This window comes from Carassius auratus, chromosome 24 (genome assembly GCF_003368295.1).
Source record: "Carassius auratus strain Wakin chromosome 24, ASM336829v1, whole genome shotgun sequence".
Classification (NCBI taxonomy): domain Eukaryota; kingdom Metazoa; phylum Chordata; class Actinopteri; order Cypriniformes; family Cyprinidae; genus Carassius; species Carassius auratus.
Genome location: NC_039266.1, coordinates 8,459,233 through 8,475,545, shown reverse-complemented (window position 1 = coordinate 8,475,545; position 16,313 = coordinate 8,459,233). Strand labels below are relative to the sequence as shown.

The 16,313-nt window shown below is 37.4% G+C and overlaps 1 protein-coding gene across 2 annotated transcripts in view; it reads right to left on the bottom strand.

The window, feature by feature from the left end:
- The window catches only part of LOC113042228 (integrin beta-1-like), a 36,676-nt gene that overhangs the window by 2,423 nt on the left and 17,940 nt on the right, over window positions 1–16,313 (bottom strand). For both annotated transcript variants that reach the window (XM_026200889.1, XM_026200890.1), the window contains exons 2-15: window positions 12,479–12,545; window positions 12,090–12,175; window positions 10,138–10,351; window positions 9,873–10,043; window positions 9,094–9,332; window positions 8,819–8,974; window positions 8,633–8,728; window positions 5,809–5,898; window positions 5,595–5,735; window positions 5,299–5,501; window positions 3,893–4,131; window positions 3,557–3,779; window positions 2,114–2,343; window positions 824–990 (exon numbers count right to left, since the gene is read on the bottom strand). In XM_026200889.1, coding sequence (XP_026056674.1) covers window positions 824–990; window positions 2,114–2,343; window positions 3,557–3,779; window positions 3,893–4,131; window positions 5,299–5,501; window positions 5,595–5,735; window positions 5,809–5,898; window positions 8,633–8,728; window positions 8,819–8,974; window positions 9,094–9,332; window positions 9,873–10,043; window positions 10,138–10,351; window positions 12,090–12,175; window positions 12,479–12,545 — 2,322 coding nt within the window. The remainder of the gene's footprint in view (window positions 1–823; window positions 991–2,113; window positions 2,344–3,556; window positions 3,780–3,892; window positions 4,132–5,298; window positions 5,502–5,594; window positions 5,736–5,808; window positions 5,899–8,632; window positions 8,729–8,818; window positions 8,975–9,093; window positions 9,333–9,872; window positions 10,044–10,137; window positions 10,352–12,089; window positions 12,176–12,478; window positions 12,546–16,313) is intronic.

Here is a 16,313-nt window from a genome sequence, read left to right as displayed (position 1 = left end):
CAGATTAAATGTATATTACATGCATTTAGCTGAACTTAAGAGTAAGTTTTTACATCTTTATTTGCAATTTCATAATTACATCTGTTGCCTTTGAAATATGGTTAAACGTGTACAAACATTAATGGTGAACTAAAATACTGCAATGAAACATGAATATTGTGTGTTTTAATATATTTGTAAAATCAAGTGTAAAAGCATGACAAAAAGATGTTTAAATCAATAATTTAAAATGTACTTAAATCGTGCATTATTTGACATGATTACAAAAGTGTGTTAAACAGTCATGAAAGTGTCTCTGTGTGTCTTTTACTTAAATACAATTTAATTATGTGAACTAAAAATACATTCTTTTGAGAACTGAAGTAGAGTGTTATGGTTCTGTTTTTAAAGGTTAATAGGATCCACCTGTTCTCATTCACAAACTGGATATTTAAGAGACCTGGATCCTTTGTGAAGACCATCCTGCATTCGATCTTGGCTGGACCATTTGCCATTTGTCAATTTTAGTTTAATTCTGTTATCAGTGCTCGTGCAGTACAATTAAGTGCACTTCTTTTTCACAGATCTGCTCAGAAAGTGAGCCAGCAGAGGGCAGCAGAGCATCCTCCTGACTGACCCACGACACACCCAGAAAAACCAGGCCCTGAAACTCCAGAAGCCTTCGCTTTACTTCCACATCTGATCTAAAATCCAGACGCAGCACTCGTAAAGAGGAAAACCACACTTCTGATGAAACAATCCTGGAATTTTGGAAAGTTTTAAAGCACAAGCTCAAATAAAATATTTATTGGTCCAGTTTAATTTATTTCAATTTTTTTCATACCGTGTCCCACTTGGCGTTCATCTTCTCCTTCTCAAACTTGGCGAACTCGCGGCGGTCGTGAATGATCATGAGCAGCTTCCAGATCAGCAGCAGAGCTAGACCAATCAGAACGATGCCTGTGACCACGCCCGCTACGATGGGAATGATGTCAGGACCCGCCGGGCACTCTGCCAAAACAAGCACACCTCACTTCAGTAAAGGGGTCATATGATGATGCTAAAAAAACATTGTGTTGGGTATGTGGTGTAATGCAATGCGTTTATGTGGTTTAAGGTACAAAAACACTTTATTTTCCACATACTGTACATTATTGTTTCTGCTTCTGAAACACATTGACTTTTACAAGGCTCAACGTTCTGAAAAGCAAGGTGTGCTCTGATTGGCCAGCTATCAAGTGCGTTGTGATTGGCTGAATACCTCAAGCCTGTGACGGAAATGTTACGCCCATTACCATATTTGGAAACACACATCATCTCCACGACAACAATACTACAGCGAGAATAAAAGTTAAGCCTTCTTTCTTTGATAAACATTTGGGGGCGGAGTTATGCAAATCTTCCCACACAGTAGCTATGTTTCCATCTACCTATTTTTATGTGCATTTCGGAATATCGCATAAAAAACGCTGAATGGAAACTACAAGATGCGCATACATTTTAGGATATTTGATTAGGATACACTTTTTATCCAATAAGAAAACATTTGCATAAACTACGATGGAAACACATTTACTGAAATTCCTCCATCAAATCGAATCGTTGGATGAAAACAGTGCTTTATTTGCAAATATTTAAAGCAACATTCCAATTTTGCGCATAAATTTAATTTGACTCTTTGGTTGGAAACAGATATATAGATTTGTGGGGTTGTGTTTGAATGAGACGTTTTAGGAAGGCGTGGATGAGTCTATCTCTCTTTGGGTTTGAGACTTAAAGGTCCTTGCACACAGAGTACGAAATCTTCCTATGCGTTTTTTTTAGTTGTTTTTTTTTCGTGATCCTTTCTTATCAAAATGCTGGCTATGGATGCGAAAATGCAGAAATTCGAAACTGATCCGAATTTTTTTATGATGAACGAAGTTTCATAGGCAGTGTATAAACATGATTGACACCGAGACCTTTAGTCTTTGCAACTTTACGGATCTTATATACTGTAGGCACCAACAGCTTGAAACCGCATCATATGACCCCTTTAAAAAAAATAACACTCATCTGCTAAAGTAACAACACAAGTGACACAAACTCAGATATCTAAAGCATGTCTCTTCTCTGTACTGATACGAAGCCTCACCTAGAGTCTCCACCACATGCACCTCCTTCTCGGTGTTGTTGACGGCGTAGGTGTAGTAGAACCAGCAGTCGTTGGCGTCTCTCTCCTTGCAGTGCATGAGGGGGAAGGCCTGCACCGGCTGAGGGAGCTTATCTCTGTCCTTCACCTTGATGAGGTTAAAGTAGTTGCAGTCTTTCTCACAAGTGTCTTTCTTCTCTCCTGTGCCAAACGCTCGGCACTGCACACACTCCCTGAGACAGGAAGAGTGGATTGTGAAACCTACTTAAGTTTTGGGGGGTTTTCCCACAGAGCAAAAGGCAAAGATATATAAATGTTAACACTGCATTCCTTACAAACTCTGCAAAGAAACAGGGCTGATGTTGACAAATATTAAAGTGGCCTTTTTACAGTGTAATTATACATATTTATGTACTGAGTTCGACTACATTACTAACTGTATGGCTAGGGTTAGGATTAGGTTTGGCTTAGGGATACTTGAATGTAATTTTGCATAACGCATTATTACTATAATAGTAAGTACATTTAACGTGTAACAAGGACACCTTAAAATAAAGTGGGTTACACTTTATTTTAAGGTGTCCTTGTACTGAGTAATATTAATTAACTACATGTACCTCCTATATGGTTAGGGTTAGGCTTAGGGTTACTTGCATGTGATTGCAATAGTAAGCACATGTAATACGTGTAATAAGGACACCGTAAAATAAATGGTTACCATAAAGTGTTACCAAAAATTCTACTCTCTGAACTAATACAACAACAGCTGGCCATACAGCAAATAATAATACTTAAAAAAATAATAATGAATACAAATCTGAAAATATATTTTTAAATATTAAAACACTGGCAAAGCACACATACACACACACACACACACACACACACACACATTATTTATTTACCTCTTTCTTTATTTTAAATTATAATAATATTTCACAATATTGTAGCTTTAATTTATTCATTTATTTATGCTTTACAAACTTAATTTCAACCTTATTTTTAAACTTTTGACAAGTGGTGTCACACTTTTACAAATCTATGTTTACCCAACGAATAAAGGATTTTTACCCTAAAAATAAAGAAAAATGAAACCATAATGAATTTTCTGGCATTGACAATCTATCGTCTTATATATAATGCATGCTATAAATAATTGTTTGAATTAACTGAGTTTAGTTTATATATTAAAAAAAACAAACATATTTTGCCAAATGTCTTTTAAGATTGGGAATGTATTTTCTTACCACTTGCAGTGAATTCTAGAATATATTAAATAAAAAATTATAACCCATGCTGTTTACATTATATATTTAGCATATATTATATCTATTTTGGACAGAAAAAAGTGGTACCCAGTATATCGTATGCTGTGTTATCACTGAAGCTGTGCATGTACTGAATGTAGTTTAATGTGTCATATATCGTGTGCATGTGTTCACTGACTTGTGCTCAGTGCAGACCCCGGGGCAGGTGGGGCAGATCTCACAGGTGGGACCCTGGAACTTGGGGTCGGTGCACTTGCAGGTCCCACACTCACAGGTCCCCCGGCCGTTACAGGACTGCTTGTTGGAGGCTAAGCAGGTGGAGGTGTCCTGAGAGCAGTCACACGCGCTCCCCGAGTAGTTAGCATCACAGATACACACCCTGCACTCACAGCGGCCGTGTCCTGCAGGGAAAATACCACATTAAACACCTCCAGACCTCCAGTCTTCCTCGTCTACCCAAGCTGGGTTTCTTCTATTAAGGATCTGTCGAGTGATGTATTGGTGACATGCGTACCTCCGCAGAGTTTATTATTGGAGCGGTCGCAGTTGAAGTTGTCACACTCGCAGAATTTGCCGCTGTAGCGCTCTTCAGGATTGTCTCTCTTCTTGCACTCGCAGGTGCCACACACACACTCGCCGTTATTGCTGCAGATGTCCGTGCTATTGTCCTTGCGACAGTTCTTGTCCAGGTCTTCGGTGGACACCTCATCTTTTCGACATTCACACTGCCTGCCCACACGTCCCTTATTACACCTGAGAGAACACAGCTCACATAAAGACATCTCTCGCTTACATGATTACGGGTCAAAGATGAAAAGGGCTTTTCAAGCATCAAAACAATGAACGTTTAATATAGCTTTATTTTTATCTGTGCATTAGAATGTGTCATGTTAAATTTTTTCTGAGCAACATCACTATCATTTGTTTTTACCATGATTTGACACCTACAGAACAAAAATAATAATAATAATAATTTTGTGGGAAAATATGCTGATATTCAGTGAAAAAAGAAAAAGGATATAAAAATGGTCTTCATTTTATGCATAATATTTTAAATAAAATTATCTAATATAATCTTGGATGAAAAACATAGATGGAAATTAGAAATGTTGCATAGGTTTGTTTAGATTGAAGTACTAAAATCTGACAAAAAAATTAATTAAAGCTAATTAGAAATTGAACTAAAAATGACAAAAGTACACAAAACATTTATTACAGTATTGTTTTAAAGGGTTACTTCACCCAAAAATGAAATCCTGTCATTAATCACACCCGTCATGTTGTTTCAAACCCATAAGACCTTCGTTCATTTTCAAAACACAAATTTAGATATTTCTGATGAAATCCGAGAGCTCTCTGACCCTGCAGTGATCCTAACAACTACTTGAGAGGGAGTACCGTATTTTCCGGACTATAAGTTGCACTATTTTTCATAGTTTGTCTGGTGCTGCAACTTATAGTCAGGTGCGACTTATTTATAAAAATTAATTTGACATTAACCAAGTGAAATGAACCAAGAGAAAACATTACCGTCTCCAGCCGCCAGAGGGCGCTCTATGTTTTCAGGGAGAGGCTACGGGAGCACTGAGCATCATAGAGCGCCCTCTCGCGGCTGGAGACGGTAATGATTTCTCTTGGTTCCAAATGAATGCGCCTTATAGTCCAGTGCGACTTATATATGTTTTTTTCCTCAACATGGCGTATTTTTGGACTGATGCGACTTATACTCAGGTGCGACTTATAGTCCGAAAAATACGGTAATTAATAAAAAAATTTTTTTGGGGTGAACTCCCCCTTCAAGATGAGTATTTGCAACTTGCTTCACCTTCCAGGAAAACACATCAAATGTAATTTAGCATTGAAACACAGACGTGTGTTCTTCTGAGCAGACGCAGGACTGTTGTGTGAGGAGCGTCTCACCTGCAGGCTCCACACTCAAACGTCCCGTTGCCGTTATGACACATCTCACTGTTCCTGATGCCGTGTTTGTGACATTCACACTCGCAGATGAAGTTGAGCATGATCTCCACCTCCTCAGTGAAGCCCAGGGGCTTGATCTTAATGCTCTCAGGTTTGCCTTGTTTGGGACAGCCTTGAGCCGTGATGTTAATGTTGAATGAGACCTGGGAATGCATTGGAAACAGAAAACAACAGGCTAGCGGTTTCTGCTACGGATGACGGATGATGCATGTTGCTCTGTGCTGATGTGGCCTCACCTCGTCTCCGATGGAGATGTTAGAGCACTTCCTTCCGTTCTCTCCCTCGTTCACCACTCCGTTCTTACAGCGCGACTGATAGCCGATGGTCACTCCTTCAGGAAGCTTACTGTTCTCCAGGATCACCTCGGACGAAAGAGACTGAGAGGAAACAGAAATCAGGCCAGTTCCTTGAAACACGGCAGATATTGCTAAAGAAACGTCATGGGCTCACATTGTAGGCATCGATGATGAGATTGATAACATTGCTGGAGTTGGCTGAAAGCGTCCCGACTGCAGACTTTGGGATCAGGTTTTTAAGTTCCTGTGGAAAAAGAGAGAGAAAAAACATTCATGGATCTTCAGCACAGGGACTCGGGGTGTTTGTTTTACAAGAGTCTTTTTAAACGGCAGACAGGAACTTGAAATTATGACCTCTGTGTTCAGATCATTCCAAGCTGGAAACTATTTTGGGCTTGTGGCTTTCCAAATACAGAGAAGCTGGATTCAAACTGTTCAGATGCATGAGAGTTTTAGTCTCACAGTTACAGTTCATCAGTTCGTAACACAGTTTTTTCTCCATCTGTGGCTCATTTAGTGCAAATCAATGCGATTCTGTTGCCTGTTTTATCACTCATTAGATGAATATTATAAAGCTGATCACCAGTGTTGGGAGTAACGGCGTTTAAGTATAACGGCGTTACTAACGGACTTAAATTTTCAGTAACGGAGTAATCGAATTAATTAATTTTCCCATCGTTGCAACACCATTATCTTTACTGAGAATGTAAAGTCTCACGTTACTACAAGTAGGGGTGGGCGGATCTATCTAAATACCGATAGTATCGATGCCAACACTGATATTGGTATCGGATCGATACAATTGTAACTGAATAGATATTTTAATTTAAATATCTCTCATCTACATTCATTATACTTTGCTCGTGTCTTCTACCTCTACAATCCTGAACAAACGCTGCTTTCACATCCCGGGCCCACTTTGCTACTCCTCCCCCTCCTGCTGCTCTGCTGTGATTCGTTGTTGTGTCGTCACGTGACTCACTGACACAACGCGCCGAGGAGCAGCGAACAGAGTGACCGAAGCTGATAGCACATTCAGAAGGGGTCTCAGGGAATGTAAATGCACAGACATATCAGTTTGTTTGTTTGTTCTTCAGTAATAATTTGTGTGCACTTTATTTCATTTGCTTTTAAAACCAGAAAAAGCAAAAACTTTTTTTTTTAAAGGCTATAATGAATTCATTCTACAGTGCCTAATAACTAATAATTAAGTGGACTTCAATACATTAATAAAAAATATTGCCTAAATAATTGGTCAATCATTCACCCCAGAAATAATTACATAGACCTACTGCACACCCCTACACAAAAGTTTTTTTTTTTTTTTTTTTTTAGTAAAAAGTATCGTATTGGTATCGGTATCTGCAATACTGACCCAATATGTATTTGGTATCGGTATTCGGTATTCGACTACAATTTGGTTGAATAAAGTGCGAGGTGTCATGCTTTGGATAGTGGCTACACATCAGCTGATGATGATTGGCTGGGTGGGCGGTGCCCTGCTCACGCTGTCTCACTGCAAACTCTAACAACCACTAAACACAAGACGGTGTCAGCGATAATGGCATACTCGACCTGGAAGTACCTGTCACCGGCACTACACTTCTCGTTAATTTAAAATTAAAGGCGAGAATGTTTCTGTAAAAGGCCCGCTATATGCCCAGGAAAAAAGACTTTATCCACGTCTGCCTAAAGCAACTCAAATCTTATGAACCACCTCACATCAACACATGCTAACATGTTACTGTACTGAATAGTTAATGCTGTGTTCACATCAGATGCGACTTGCGCGATTAAATCGCACTATTCGTGCGTAGTTGGACGCTTGAACATTTCCAATTCATACGCTTCATTCGCGTGTGAAACTTGCTTAATTCGCGCATTAAATTAACTTCACAACAGACGCGAATTCTGAGTTCAAGCAGCATTTTTATTCGGATACTTTTCTAAATATTACTTTCATTGTGTCATGAAATTTAGTTTTAAAAGTATTTCATGTGTTAAGGAAGTTGTTTTAAACAGCGTCTATTTAAAAATGTGTTTCGCCGATTTTCGGAGGTTGTCTATTCGTGTCTTTGCATTGACTTAACATTGAAATCACTCGCTCCAGGCGCTCTATTCGCGTCTGGTGTGAACGCACCATAAGAGTTGGATAGTGTTCTGTTTATTGTGCAGTAACTTTAGGCCTAATATACAGTTACAGAGATTTGCACTAATGGCCAGGTTTCCCATTGTTTCTTTTTACCCAAGTTTACATTTGTTTGTCTTAATTTTGCACTTGAATTTTATTTTCAATATTTATTTTTTATATGTTTTTATTTTTATATATATATCATATGGCAGGGTGTAATCTATTGAGTTCAAATAAATACAACATTTTCTAAAATACTTATAGTGTTTTTATTCTTCAATCAGTTAATATAAACATCTTATATATTAAAGATGTTATAGGACGTAAAAGCATTATAGAACATAAAAAATAGCATCACAGTTACTTTGCTGAGTAACTAATTACTTTTACAATGTGGTAACTGAGTTACTAACTCAATTACATTTTGGGAGAAGTAATTTGTAACTGTAACTAATTACTTTTTTAAAGTAAGATGACCAACACTGCTGATCACTTAGAAATGTAATGGCATATCTTGCCTCAAAAAGTCCCATACAGGCAAAAAAATAATATTTTGGCTGTGTGGGATGATTTGAGTTCTCAAATCGTGCAACAGCATCAACATGATACATTTAATACTTTTATGATTTGTGAGCATGATCGGTTCGCATCCAACCAGCACCACAAAGTTTCCTACGTTTAGACTAGTGTGGAAAAAGACTAGAGGCCAGGTGGAAACCTTCACAAATTAGCCAAATGCAAAGAAGAGAGAGAAACTACAGACCCCAAACAGAAAAAAATAAGAGAGTTTTTGCTCAGACACACACCGTTCCATACACATCATTAGGATGATCATCTTTGGACCTACTTTGTAAACCGGCTGGAACTCCTCTGTAATGGCAAAGATGGTCTGGATGTTGTTTTCACTCAGTTTCTGAACCAGGTGGGCGATGGAGGGGTAATCCTAGTCAAGAAAAGAAATGAAAGCTCTGCTAAATCTGTCAAACATCTGATAATCTGCTCTGAACATCTGCTGAAGATGTCATATACGCACGTAATAATGGCTCATGGTGTACATGTTGTTCTCTAAGTGACATTTCCCATCATTGGGAAGCACGATTCCACCTAGTTTGCCATCGCCAGCAAAATGGAAACCTGCGTCTGTGGAGAACACCAACAAACGGGTGACGTTTCTCCAGCCGATGTGCTCCTGAGAAACAACAGGAAGAAGGAGGACACAAATGACCACATTACTGCAAGCATTTCAATATCTCCACTGAAAACAACCAAGTAAGGACTCATATTGTCAGTGCATTGTAAATAACTCACTCCGCAGACGGCCACCTGCATGATGGCATCAAACCCCCCCTCAGGAGAGTCCAGGTTGCCAGATATCTGCTGTTTTCCCACCAGACTGTTGAACTGCTCCCCGTTGCTGGTCAGTTTCAGCACGTTCTTGTAGCTGAAGGGACTGGTGCAGTTTTGGTCCCCTGTGCAGGGGTTCAGGAGCTTGGCTGGAGTCGTGCTGATGTACGGCATCACCGTCTTCTCCACAAAAGAGCCAAAACCTGTCCAGAAACGAGCGAAGCAGCTTCTTAGCTTGAAATGCATGCCTGCTCTAGTCTCTTTGGCAGTGTTTGGAAAGCTTTGATTATGTTTTATTTTAGCATTTTTTAATAATGTCATATTCTAGTAGTGCTGTCAAAATAAAAGTTTCTGTTTACATTATATATGTATATGTACTGTGTATTTATTATGTATACACACACACACACACACACACACACATACAGTATATATTTACATGTTTATACATTTATATATTTTATATTGTAAAAATAAAATTATTATAATGATCTAATATTCAATTTCTAAAACACAATTAGCATATATCTGTCTCTCTATATTTTTTTATAATTAGTCAAATGATTCTATTACTTTATTTTAATTTATATTAACTCTAAAATGTTATTATTATTATCACAAGTGATCTCTTTGATCTTTTTGCATGAGTGTTCTTACAAAAGCATAATACACATTTTCTTATGAGATATGAGAAATGCTTATCATATTGCAATTCAAACTGTAATCAAAAATAAAACTCTCACCTATTCTGAAATCTGAGGTGATCTTGGACATTTCCTTCATCAGACTCGTCCCTAGGTTCTTGACGTTCTCCAGGTCATCCTTCATGGAGTAGGACAGGTCCATCAGATAGTACAGGTCTATGGGATAGTCTTCAGCCCTCTTGAACTTCAGTTTGATATTCTGAGGTTCCCCTATAGGCATAGCACAACAAATCCATTAGTATTCCCAAAATTACTCGCACAGATCAATAAAAACCATCACGGATGTCAGATTGTGAGTCTGCACCAGATCTGAGGTTGAGGCTGAGTTTCTGAGGCTGGATCTGTGTGATGTCCTCGGGTCGGAGTTTCTCTGCTCCTTTCTTGCGGTTGGTCACTGCTTTGTTCTTGAGGATCTTTAGGCTCCCGTGAGGGTTCTCCATCTGGCCACAGCCTCTCTTCCTGAGCGACTCCAGCTCATCACAGCGTGCTGACGTCGGCTCTCCCTGCTTCAGAAACTCCTGATGCGCAGAACATATAACAGCTGTGACTGCTTGTGTTATGTGAATTAAAGGGATACTCCACCCCAAAATTAAAAATGTTGTCATTAATCACTCACTTCCATGTCGTTCCAAATCCGTAAAAGATTCATTCGTCTTCGGAACACATTTTAAGATATTCTCGATCAAAACTGGGAGGTTTTACACTGTCCGAGAAGTAACTTACACTGTCAAGGTCCAGAAATGTATGAGAGACATCGTCAGAATAGTCCATCTGCCATCAGTGATTCAACCGTAACGTTATGAAGCGACGAGAATACTGTTTGTAAGTGAAGAAAACAAAAATAACGACTTTATTCAACAATTCCTTTGTCAAAAGTGTCCTCTGTGTCACTCCACATCACTCAAACGGCCTACGCTCTTCTGTGTCAGCCGCGCCACAAGGATGTGCTGTTTTCTTTCAAATCAAAGCTAAATACACGAAACAGCGCATCCTTGTGGCGCATTCTGACGATGTCTTTCATACTTTTCTGGACCTTGACAGTGTAAGTTACTTAGCAGTCTATGGGACAGTCACAAGCCTCCCGGTTTTCATCCAGAATATCTTAAAATGTGCTCTGAAGACGAATGAAGCTTTTATGGGTTTGGAACGACATGGGGGTAAGTGATTAATGACACAATTTTCATTTTGGGGTGGAGTATCCCTTTAAGCATGTCTTACAGTTGTAATTATTTTGTCATGTTTCTTGTTTCCTTCAACATCTGTTTGTGGTAAATGTATTTCTGTGATGCTCCGCTGTATTTTCAGCATCATTCCTCCAGTCTTCAGTCTCACATGATCTTCAGAAATCAGAATAATATGATGATTTACTGCTCAACAAACACTTCTGATGTATTTATTTTTTGGGGGAAAATTGTCCTTGTTTAATAAAATTATACATTTCTTTAAAACATTAATGGTTGTGTACATTTCTCATAGAAAACAATAAAGAAATGAAGCACATCCTTTACAATTAAAAAACATGAACTATCAGAATTTTATTTATTTTTTATTTTTTGCAAAAATTACAGGAACAATTTTAACTTAACAAAAAAAAAATGTTTCCTGAGAACGTCTAAAAAGTAAAAAAAATTATATCACCTTAAGAGTTAATAAAGAAATACCTGTGTTATGACAACTTGATATTTAAAATTCAGCCACGGAGCACACAGTGAATTTACTAATGAACTAGTTACATGAATTTAACTAATGAATTTAGTTATTTACATTATCTTAAATAATCTCTGTACCATGGTACCTGCAGTACTTGTTAGTAGGATTATTATAGTTATCTAAAACTGCAATTAAAATTAAAAGCATAAAAAGTAATTTCCGTTGCTTTAAATGAAATTAACGTTGAATTAAAAAATAATAATTAAAAAAACACTTTTGTTTCCGTGCAGAAGCAGCTGGAATGAGGTTTCTTGGAATTAATGGAATCAACATTCATCCATCATTACTGTTTCCTGGCAACTCTGCCATTACTATTAATGTCTGATGTCTTAGTTTGAGTCATTTTGTTTAAAATCATGTCTGTTTGGTCCTGCTGGTTACTTCACATTAACCTCCTAATAATAAACAATTTCAGACATATAATCATGCATCAGATCTGATTAGTCAGCATGAATGTGAATGTAATTCTGCATTGCTATACTGTGTCAAGAAATGTGTTTGAAGGGATAAAGAACAGAACAAGCGTCGTATTCGAATGCTACTCACTGTATCAGTGCACCATCCACATTTAGCCCCCACTTGTATGCACTCGCCACAGGATAAAGCATTGGCTTTGATGCACTCGTTTCCCTCTGCAGAACAGAAGAGATGGAGAGCATTTCACATCTACAGCTTCCATTCATTTCCATCACTCGGGCTCGCTGCAACTGGAGTCAAAGATGACTACTCTGTGTTTTCCATTACGGATAATGCTCCGACCGCGCTGGGTGGAGTGAGCTCTGAGTAATGACATCAGTATTTAACCACTCGCTCTGAAGAGAAAACGATTCGTTATCCTCATAGAAACCCAGCGCTTATTAATTCTGAAGGAGTCAGAGTCAAATACACTGCATTAGCATTAGAAACAACAGTGATCTGAGAGTTCATCACATTACCTTGCTGTGCGCTGCTGCAACATACCATCCCTAATAATGTGGATATGAGAAGTAGCTTCAGCTCCATCTACAACAAAAAGACAACAATTATAAGAAGTGCATTCACTTTCAAAACAAGCAGTAGGCTAACAGTATAAACTGTTATATAAACGGTATGATTTAACATTACTGAATTAGACTGAAATCACTGGACTAGGAAAAAATAAATAAATAAAAATAAAATATCGACCCTTAACACTTTTACTGTTTACAGAGCATTACCATAATTTTTGGACATGGTATAATAGTAATGCTTTGTTTTCTTTCTTTCTATTTCTTGCTTTTTTATTTTTTTATTTTATTTTATTATTTTTTTTGCATGCTAATATTATAGTATTTTTGAAATATCTTTCACTACTATATGAATAGCATACATAACTATTACAATCAAATATGATTGGATAACTTAATGCTTTTGATATAATGCATTGCTGGATAAACTAGTTGTGGCTTTTTCTTGAAAACACTGGAAGACATCCACCATTCCAACCACAACTGTTGTTAATGAGGCAGTGATTATTTCCATTAATTGATCAGTTTAATATAAATAACATAGATTTCACCTTACGACTGCTTCCCTATTTTTGTTTCCGGTTATTTCGCAGGTTTTCTTACATCACTCCAGGTTTCCCAGTTGTACTAGAGCACGAACGCATATGGCTTTAATTCTGTTAACAAACTAAAAGACATAGAATGAAATGTGTATATGCACTAGATTTTAGCTTGCTTATTTTGCTCAAGTCCACGTCATACTAACAAGAAACTACACTTCTAACCACCGTTTGAGGGCAGTAGTTCAACCACAGAATGTTTTTTCAAATGTTCTTGGAACTTTGTATTCAGGAAATACAAAATCACTGAACCAACTTGAGACACAGTTGTCTAACTGTGCTTTTGGAAAACACAAATCACATATTCTCTGTGTTTTCTACTTAGCCCTTTATTCATCATTTCCTCCCTAATTTGTTTTGTGTAGTTTTACTGCTAGTTTGTTCAGTTCTTTGTCTGTTCTCATCATAGTGCATTTACCAACTCTCCTTGTTTTCACAACCTCACTAGCTGTGTTTCCATTCAAATTGTGAATTTAACTTAACAGTTTGTACAAATTTGGAATATGACATTAAAATAAAGCACTGTTTCCATCCAGTGAGACAAAGAGAACAAAATAGTCACTTATTGATCAATTAGCACTAAATATCACTAAGGAAAAAAGGTCATCTTCTGCAGTTGGAGAAGTTACTGTGGGTCTTTTTTCATCTAAAAAAATTGACTAGCGCCTCAGAGCATGCAAGCCAAATGCAATAAATGCGGTCATGCTTTATCTTGCTTTTAGTCATGTTATGCCGTCCTACTGTGTAAAGTCACATGACTTTTTTAATGTGCATTGAGGAATTTATAAACCTTCATCACCCAACCGAGCTCATCTATTCTCAGCTCCTGCAAGAGGAACTGCTGGGTTCATTTAAATACCGCCTCTCAGATGCCATCCCTGGGTAAGAGTAACCATCATTCACTGCTCAGACCGTTTCCTAGTAGCTCTTGCCCTGCCAGAAATAGTGCCCACTCCTTTAGATAAAGGGTGCTACTCGAGCAGGCAAACAATATCTTTGAAATTCAAGGATATTGCCCTACCTCAAAATGGGGTTATTTTAATCTATAATGATAATGAAAAATTGAAGTTTCGATTCAGTTCAGCTACAATGTCTCTGTAAGAGGGATCTCTCATTAGAGTCAGAGCACTTTAGACTGCTGAAAGCACAAATAGCTGTAGTCTGTCCTCCTGCCAGAACACATACAGCATTATTGATTAATGAGACTGTGTGCTGTGTCTGGCTAATAAATGATCCTCTGTTTGGCTCCACATGTCAGTGAGCGGCTCAGAAGCGATGTCTTCAGCACAATGAAATCTTTTGAAAAGTATGAGCGGCTAACATTATAATAAGCACAAATAAGTTTTCTCATACTGAAGTAGAAGGCTTGACAAATGTTTTCTTTCCTGTACTGACATATCCATAAAAACAGGACATTAAATAATTAAATAAGAACTTCCTGGAGAGGAACATACCAACCCTTGTGAAAAAGTGTATGTGTACTTCATATCTCAAATATATTTACAAAAAAAAGTTTACTTACAATTAACATAATATTAAATTAAATGAAACAAAAGGCCACTTTAGTATTTTTTAACCAACTGTTTTAATAAACTGTATAAATGCTAGTACTTAGTACATTTTGAGTCTTTGGTTTAATTGTATTCATGCTTTAAAGACACGCTACACATTTAAAGAACTTGTTATAATTCTTACTGTAGTGTTATTTCAGATTACATTTTAAAGTTAATATATTTCAAGTGTACTAAATTACTTCTTAATTACAAATGTGTATTTACAAATAAATATTTACAAAGTTAACACACATTATTTTTAGCATTACAAAATTTCTCCCCCAAAAGCTTTATGAGATGTAAAGTAAACAGACAGATATTTTACTGTATGCAATAGTTTAATGTACAAAAACCATAGTAAAACTGCACAAATCTAGTGAAGCATCAAGACATTCTGGCACTCAGCAGGGTCTAAAAATAGTACGTCATTATCCAAAAGTGTTGACAGATGTAAGACATGTCTGATGCCACTGAATTACACATTACATTGATGGCAGTTCCAAAGAAATCACAAATATAACTGCTGGAAACGAAAACACCCTTCTGCTCATGCAGGGCGTCCAGGGTGAGGCTGAAATGCCTTTTACTTCCCTGCTGAATGTAATGCATGTGGTTTCCATTAAACTCAATGGGCAGAGATGAGGTGGCTTAGAGGAATTCCTCCCTTTAAACAATAATGCGAGCCTCTGTGGGAACTGCGGCAGCCCAGATTAAATCACAAGTAACTTGGTAACACCTCTGAAAGTTGTTATGCTGGGAGTCTGTTGTATAGTAAACTAGCTCTTGTGTAATTCAGTGTTAATAGTTAATAAGTATGTGTGTGTTAAAAACAGTTCCTCTCAGTGTGCCGTTTATACACAGTGTGCAGACAGCATGTCGGGCACAGAGACCAGATTAGACCGCGTCTCTGAGAGTTTAGCTCTGTGAGGTCACATGAAACGCTTCCCATTACACTGACTGCAAGGGTACGTTTACATGACAACGAGGTGCTAAAAACAGAAAGGTTTTTCCTTTGCTTTTTAAAAAGATTTGCATGCAGATGGGATCCCCGTTCAGACATAGGCACGGGAGGTGGGGGTGTTGAGGGGAACTGTTTAACTGTTGGAGGAGAGAAATCGGTAGCTGGTATTGTTGGTGGATTGTGATTGTGCTAGTTAAGATTACAAAAGACAGCTGCTAATGATCAAGTGGAGTAGATGGTAAAGCGTGTCATTTTTTCAGATCACATCAGAAAAGCATTTATTTTTTATAAAAATGAAGAAAATGGTGAAAAAAGTTTCAAATAAGATATTGGGTAGGGAGGGATTTTTTTCCCAATAAGATGGCATCCATTTAGTAATTTGAATTGAAGTTAACACTCAATTTATACTCAACTTACACTGGTTTATAATACATTAGAATGCTGAGGTGCATATAATTGCAACTATTTGCAATAAGTAATTAGCAAAATAACCTACTATTTATAATCGTTGCCCCACTAACGATTGAAAGACTTGACTAAATATTTGTTAATTAATAATGTTTTCAACTCACAATTTAGTTATTCTTAATATATTTTACTGTTATTTATTGTAAGCAAATTAATAAATAAAATCGGACTTACTAATAAGCTTTCCCAATCTTATTTGCGTA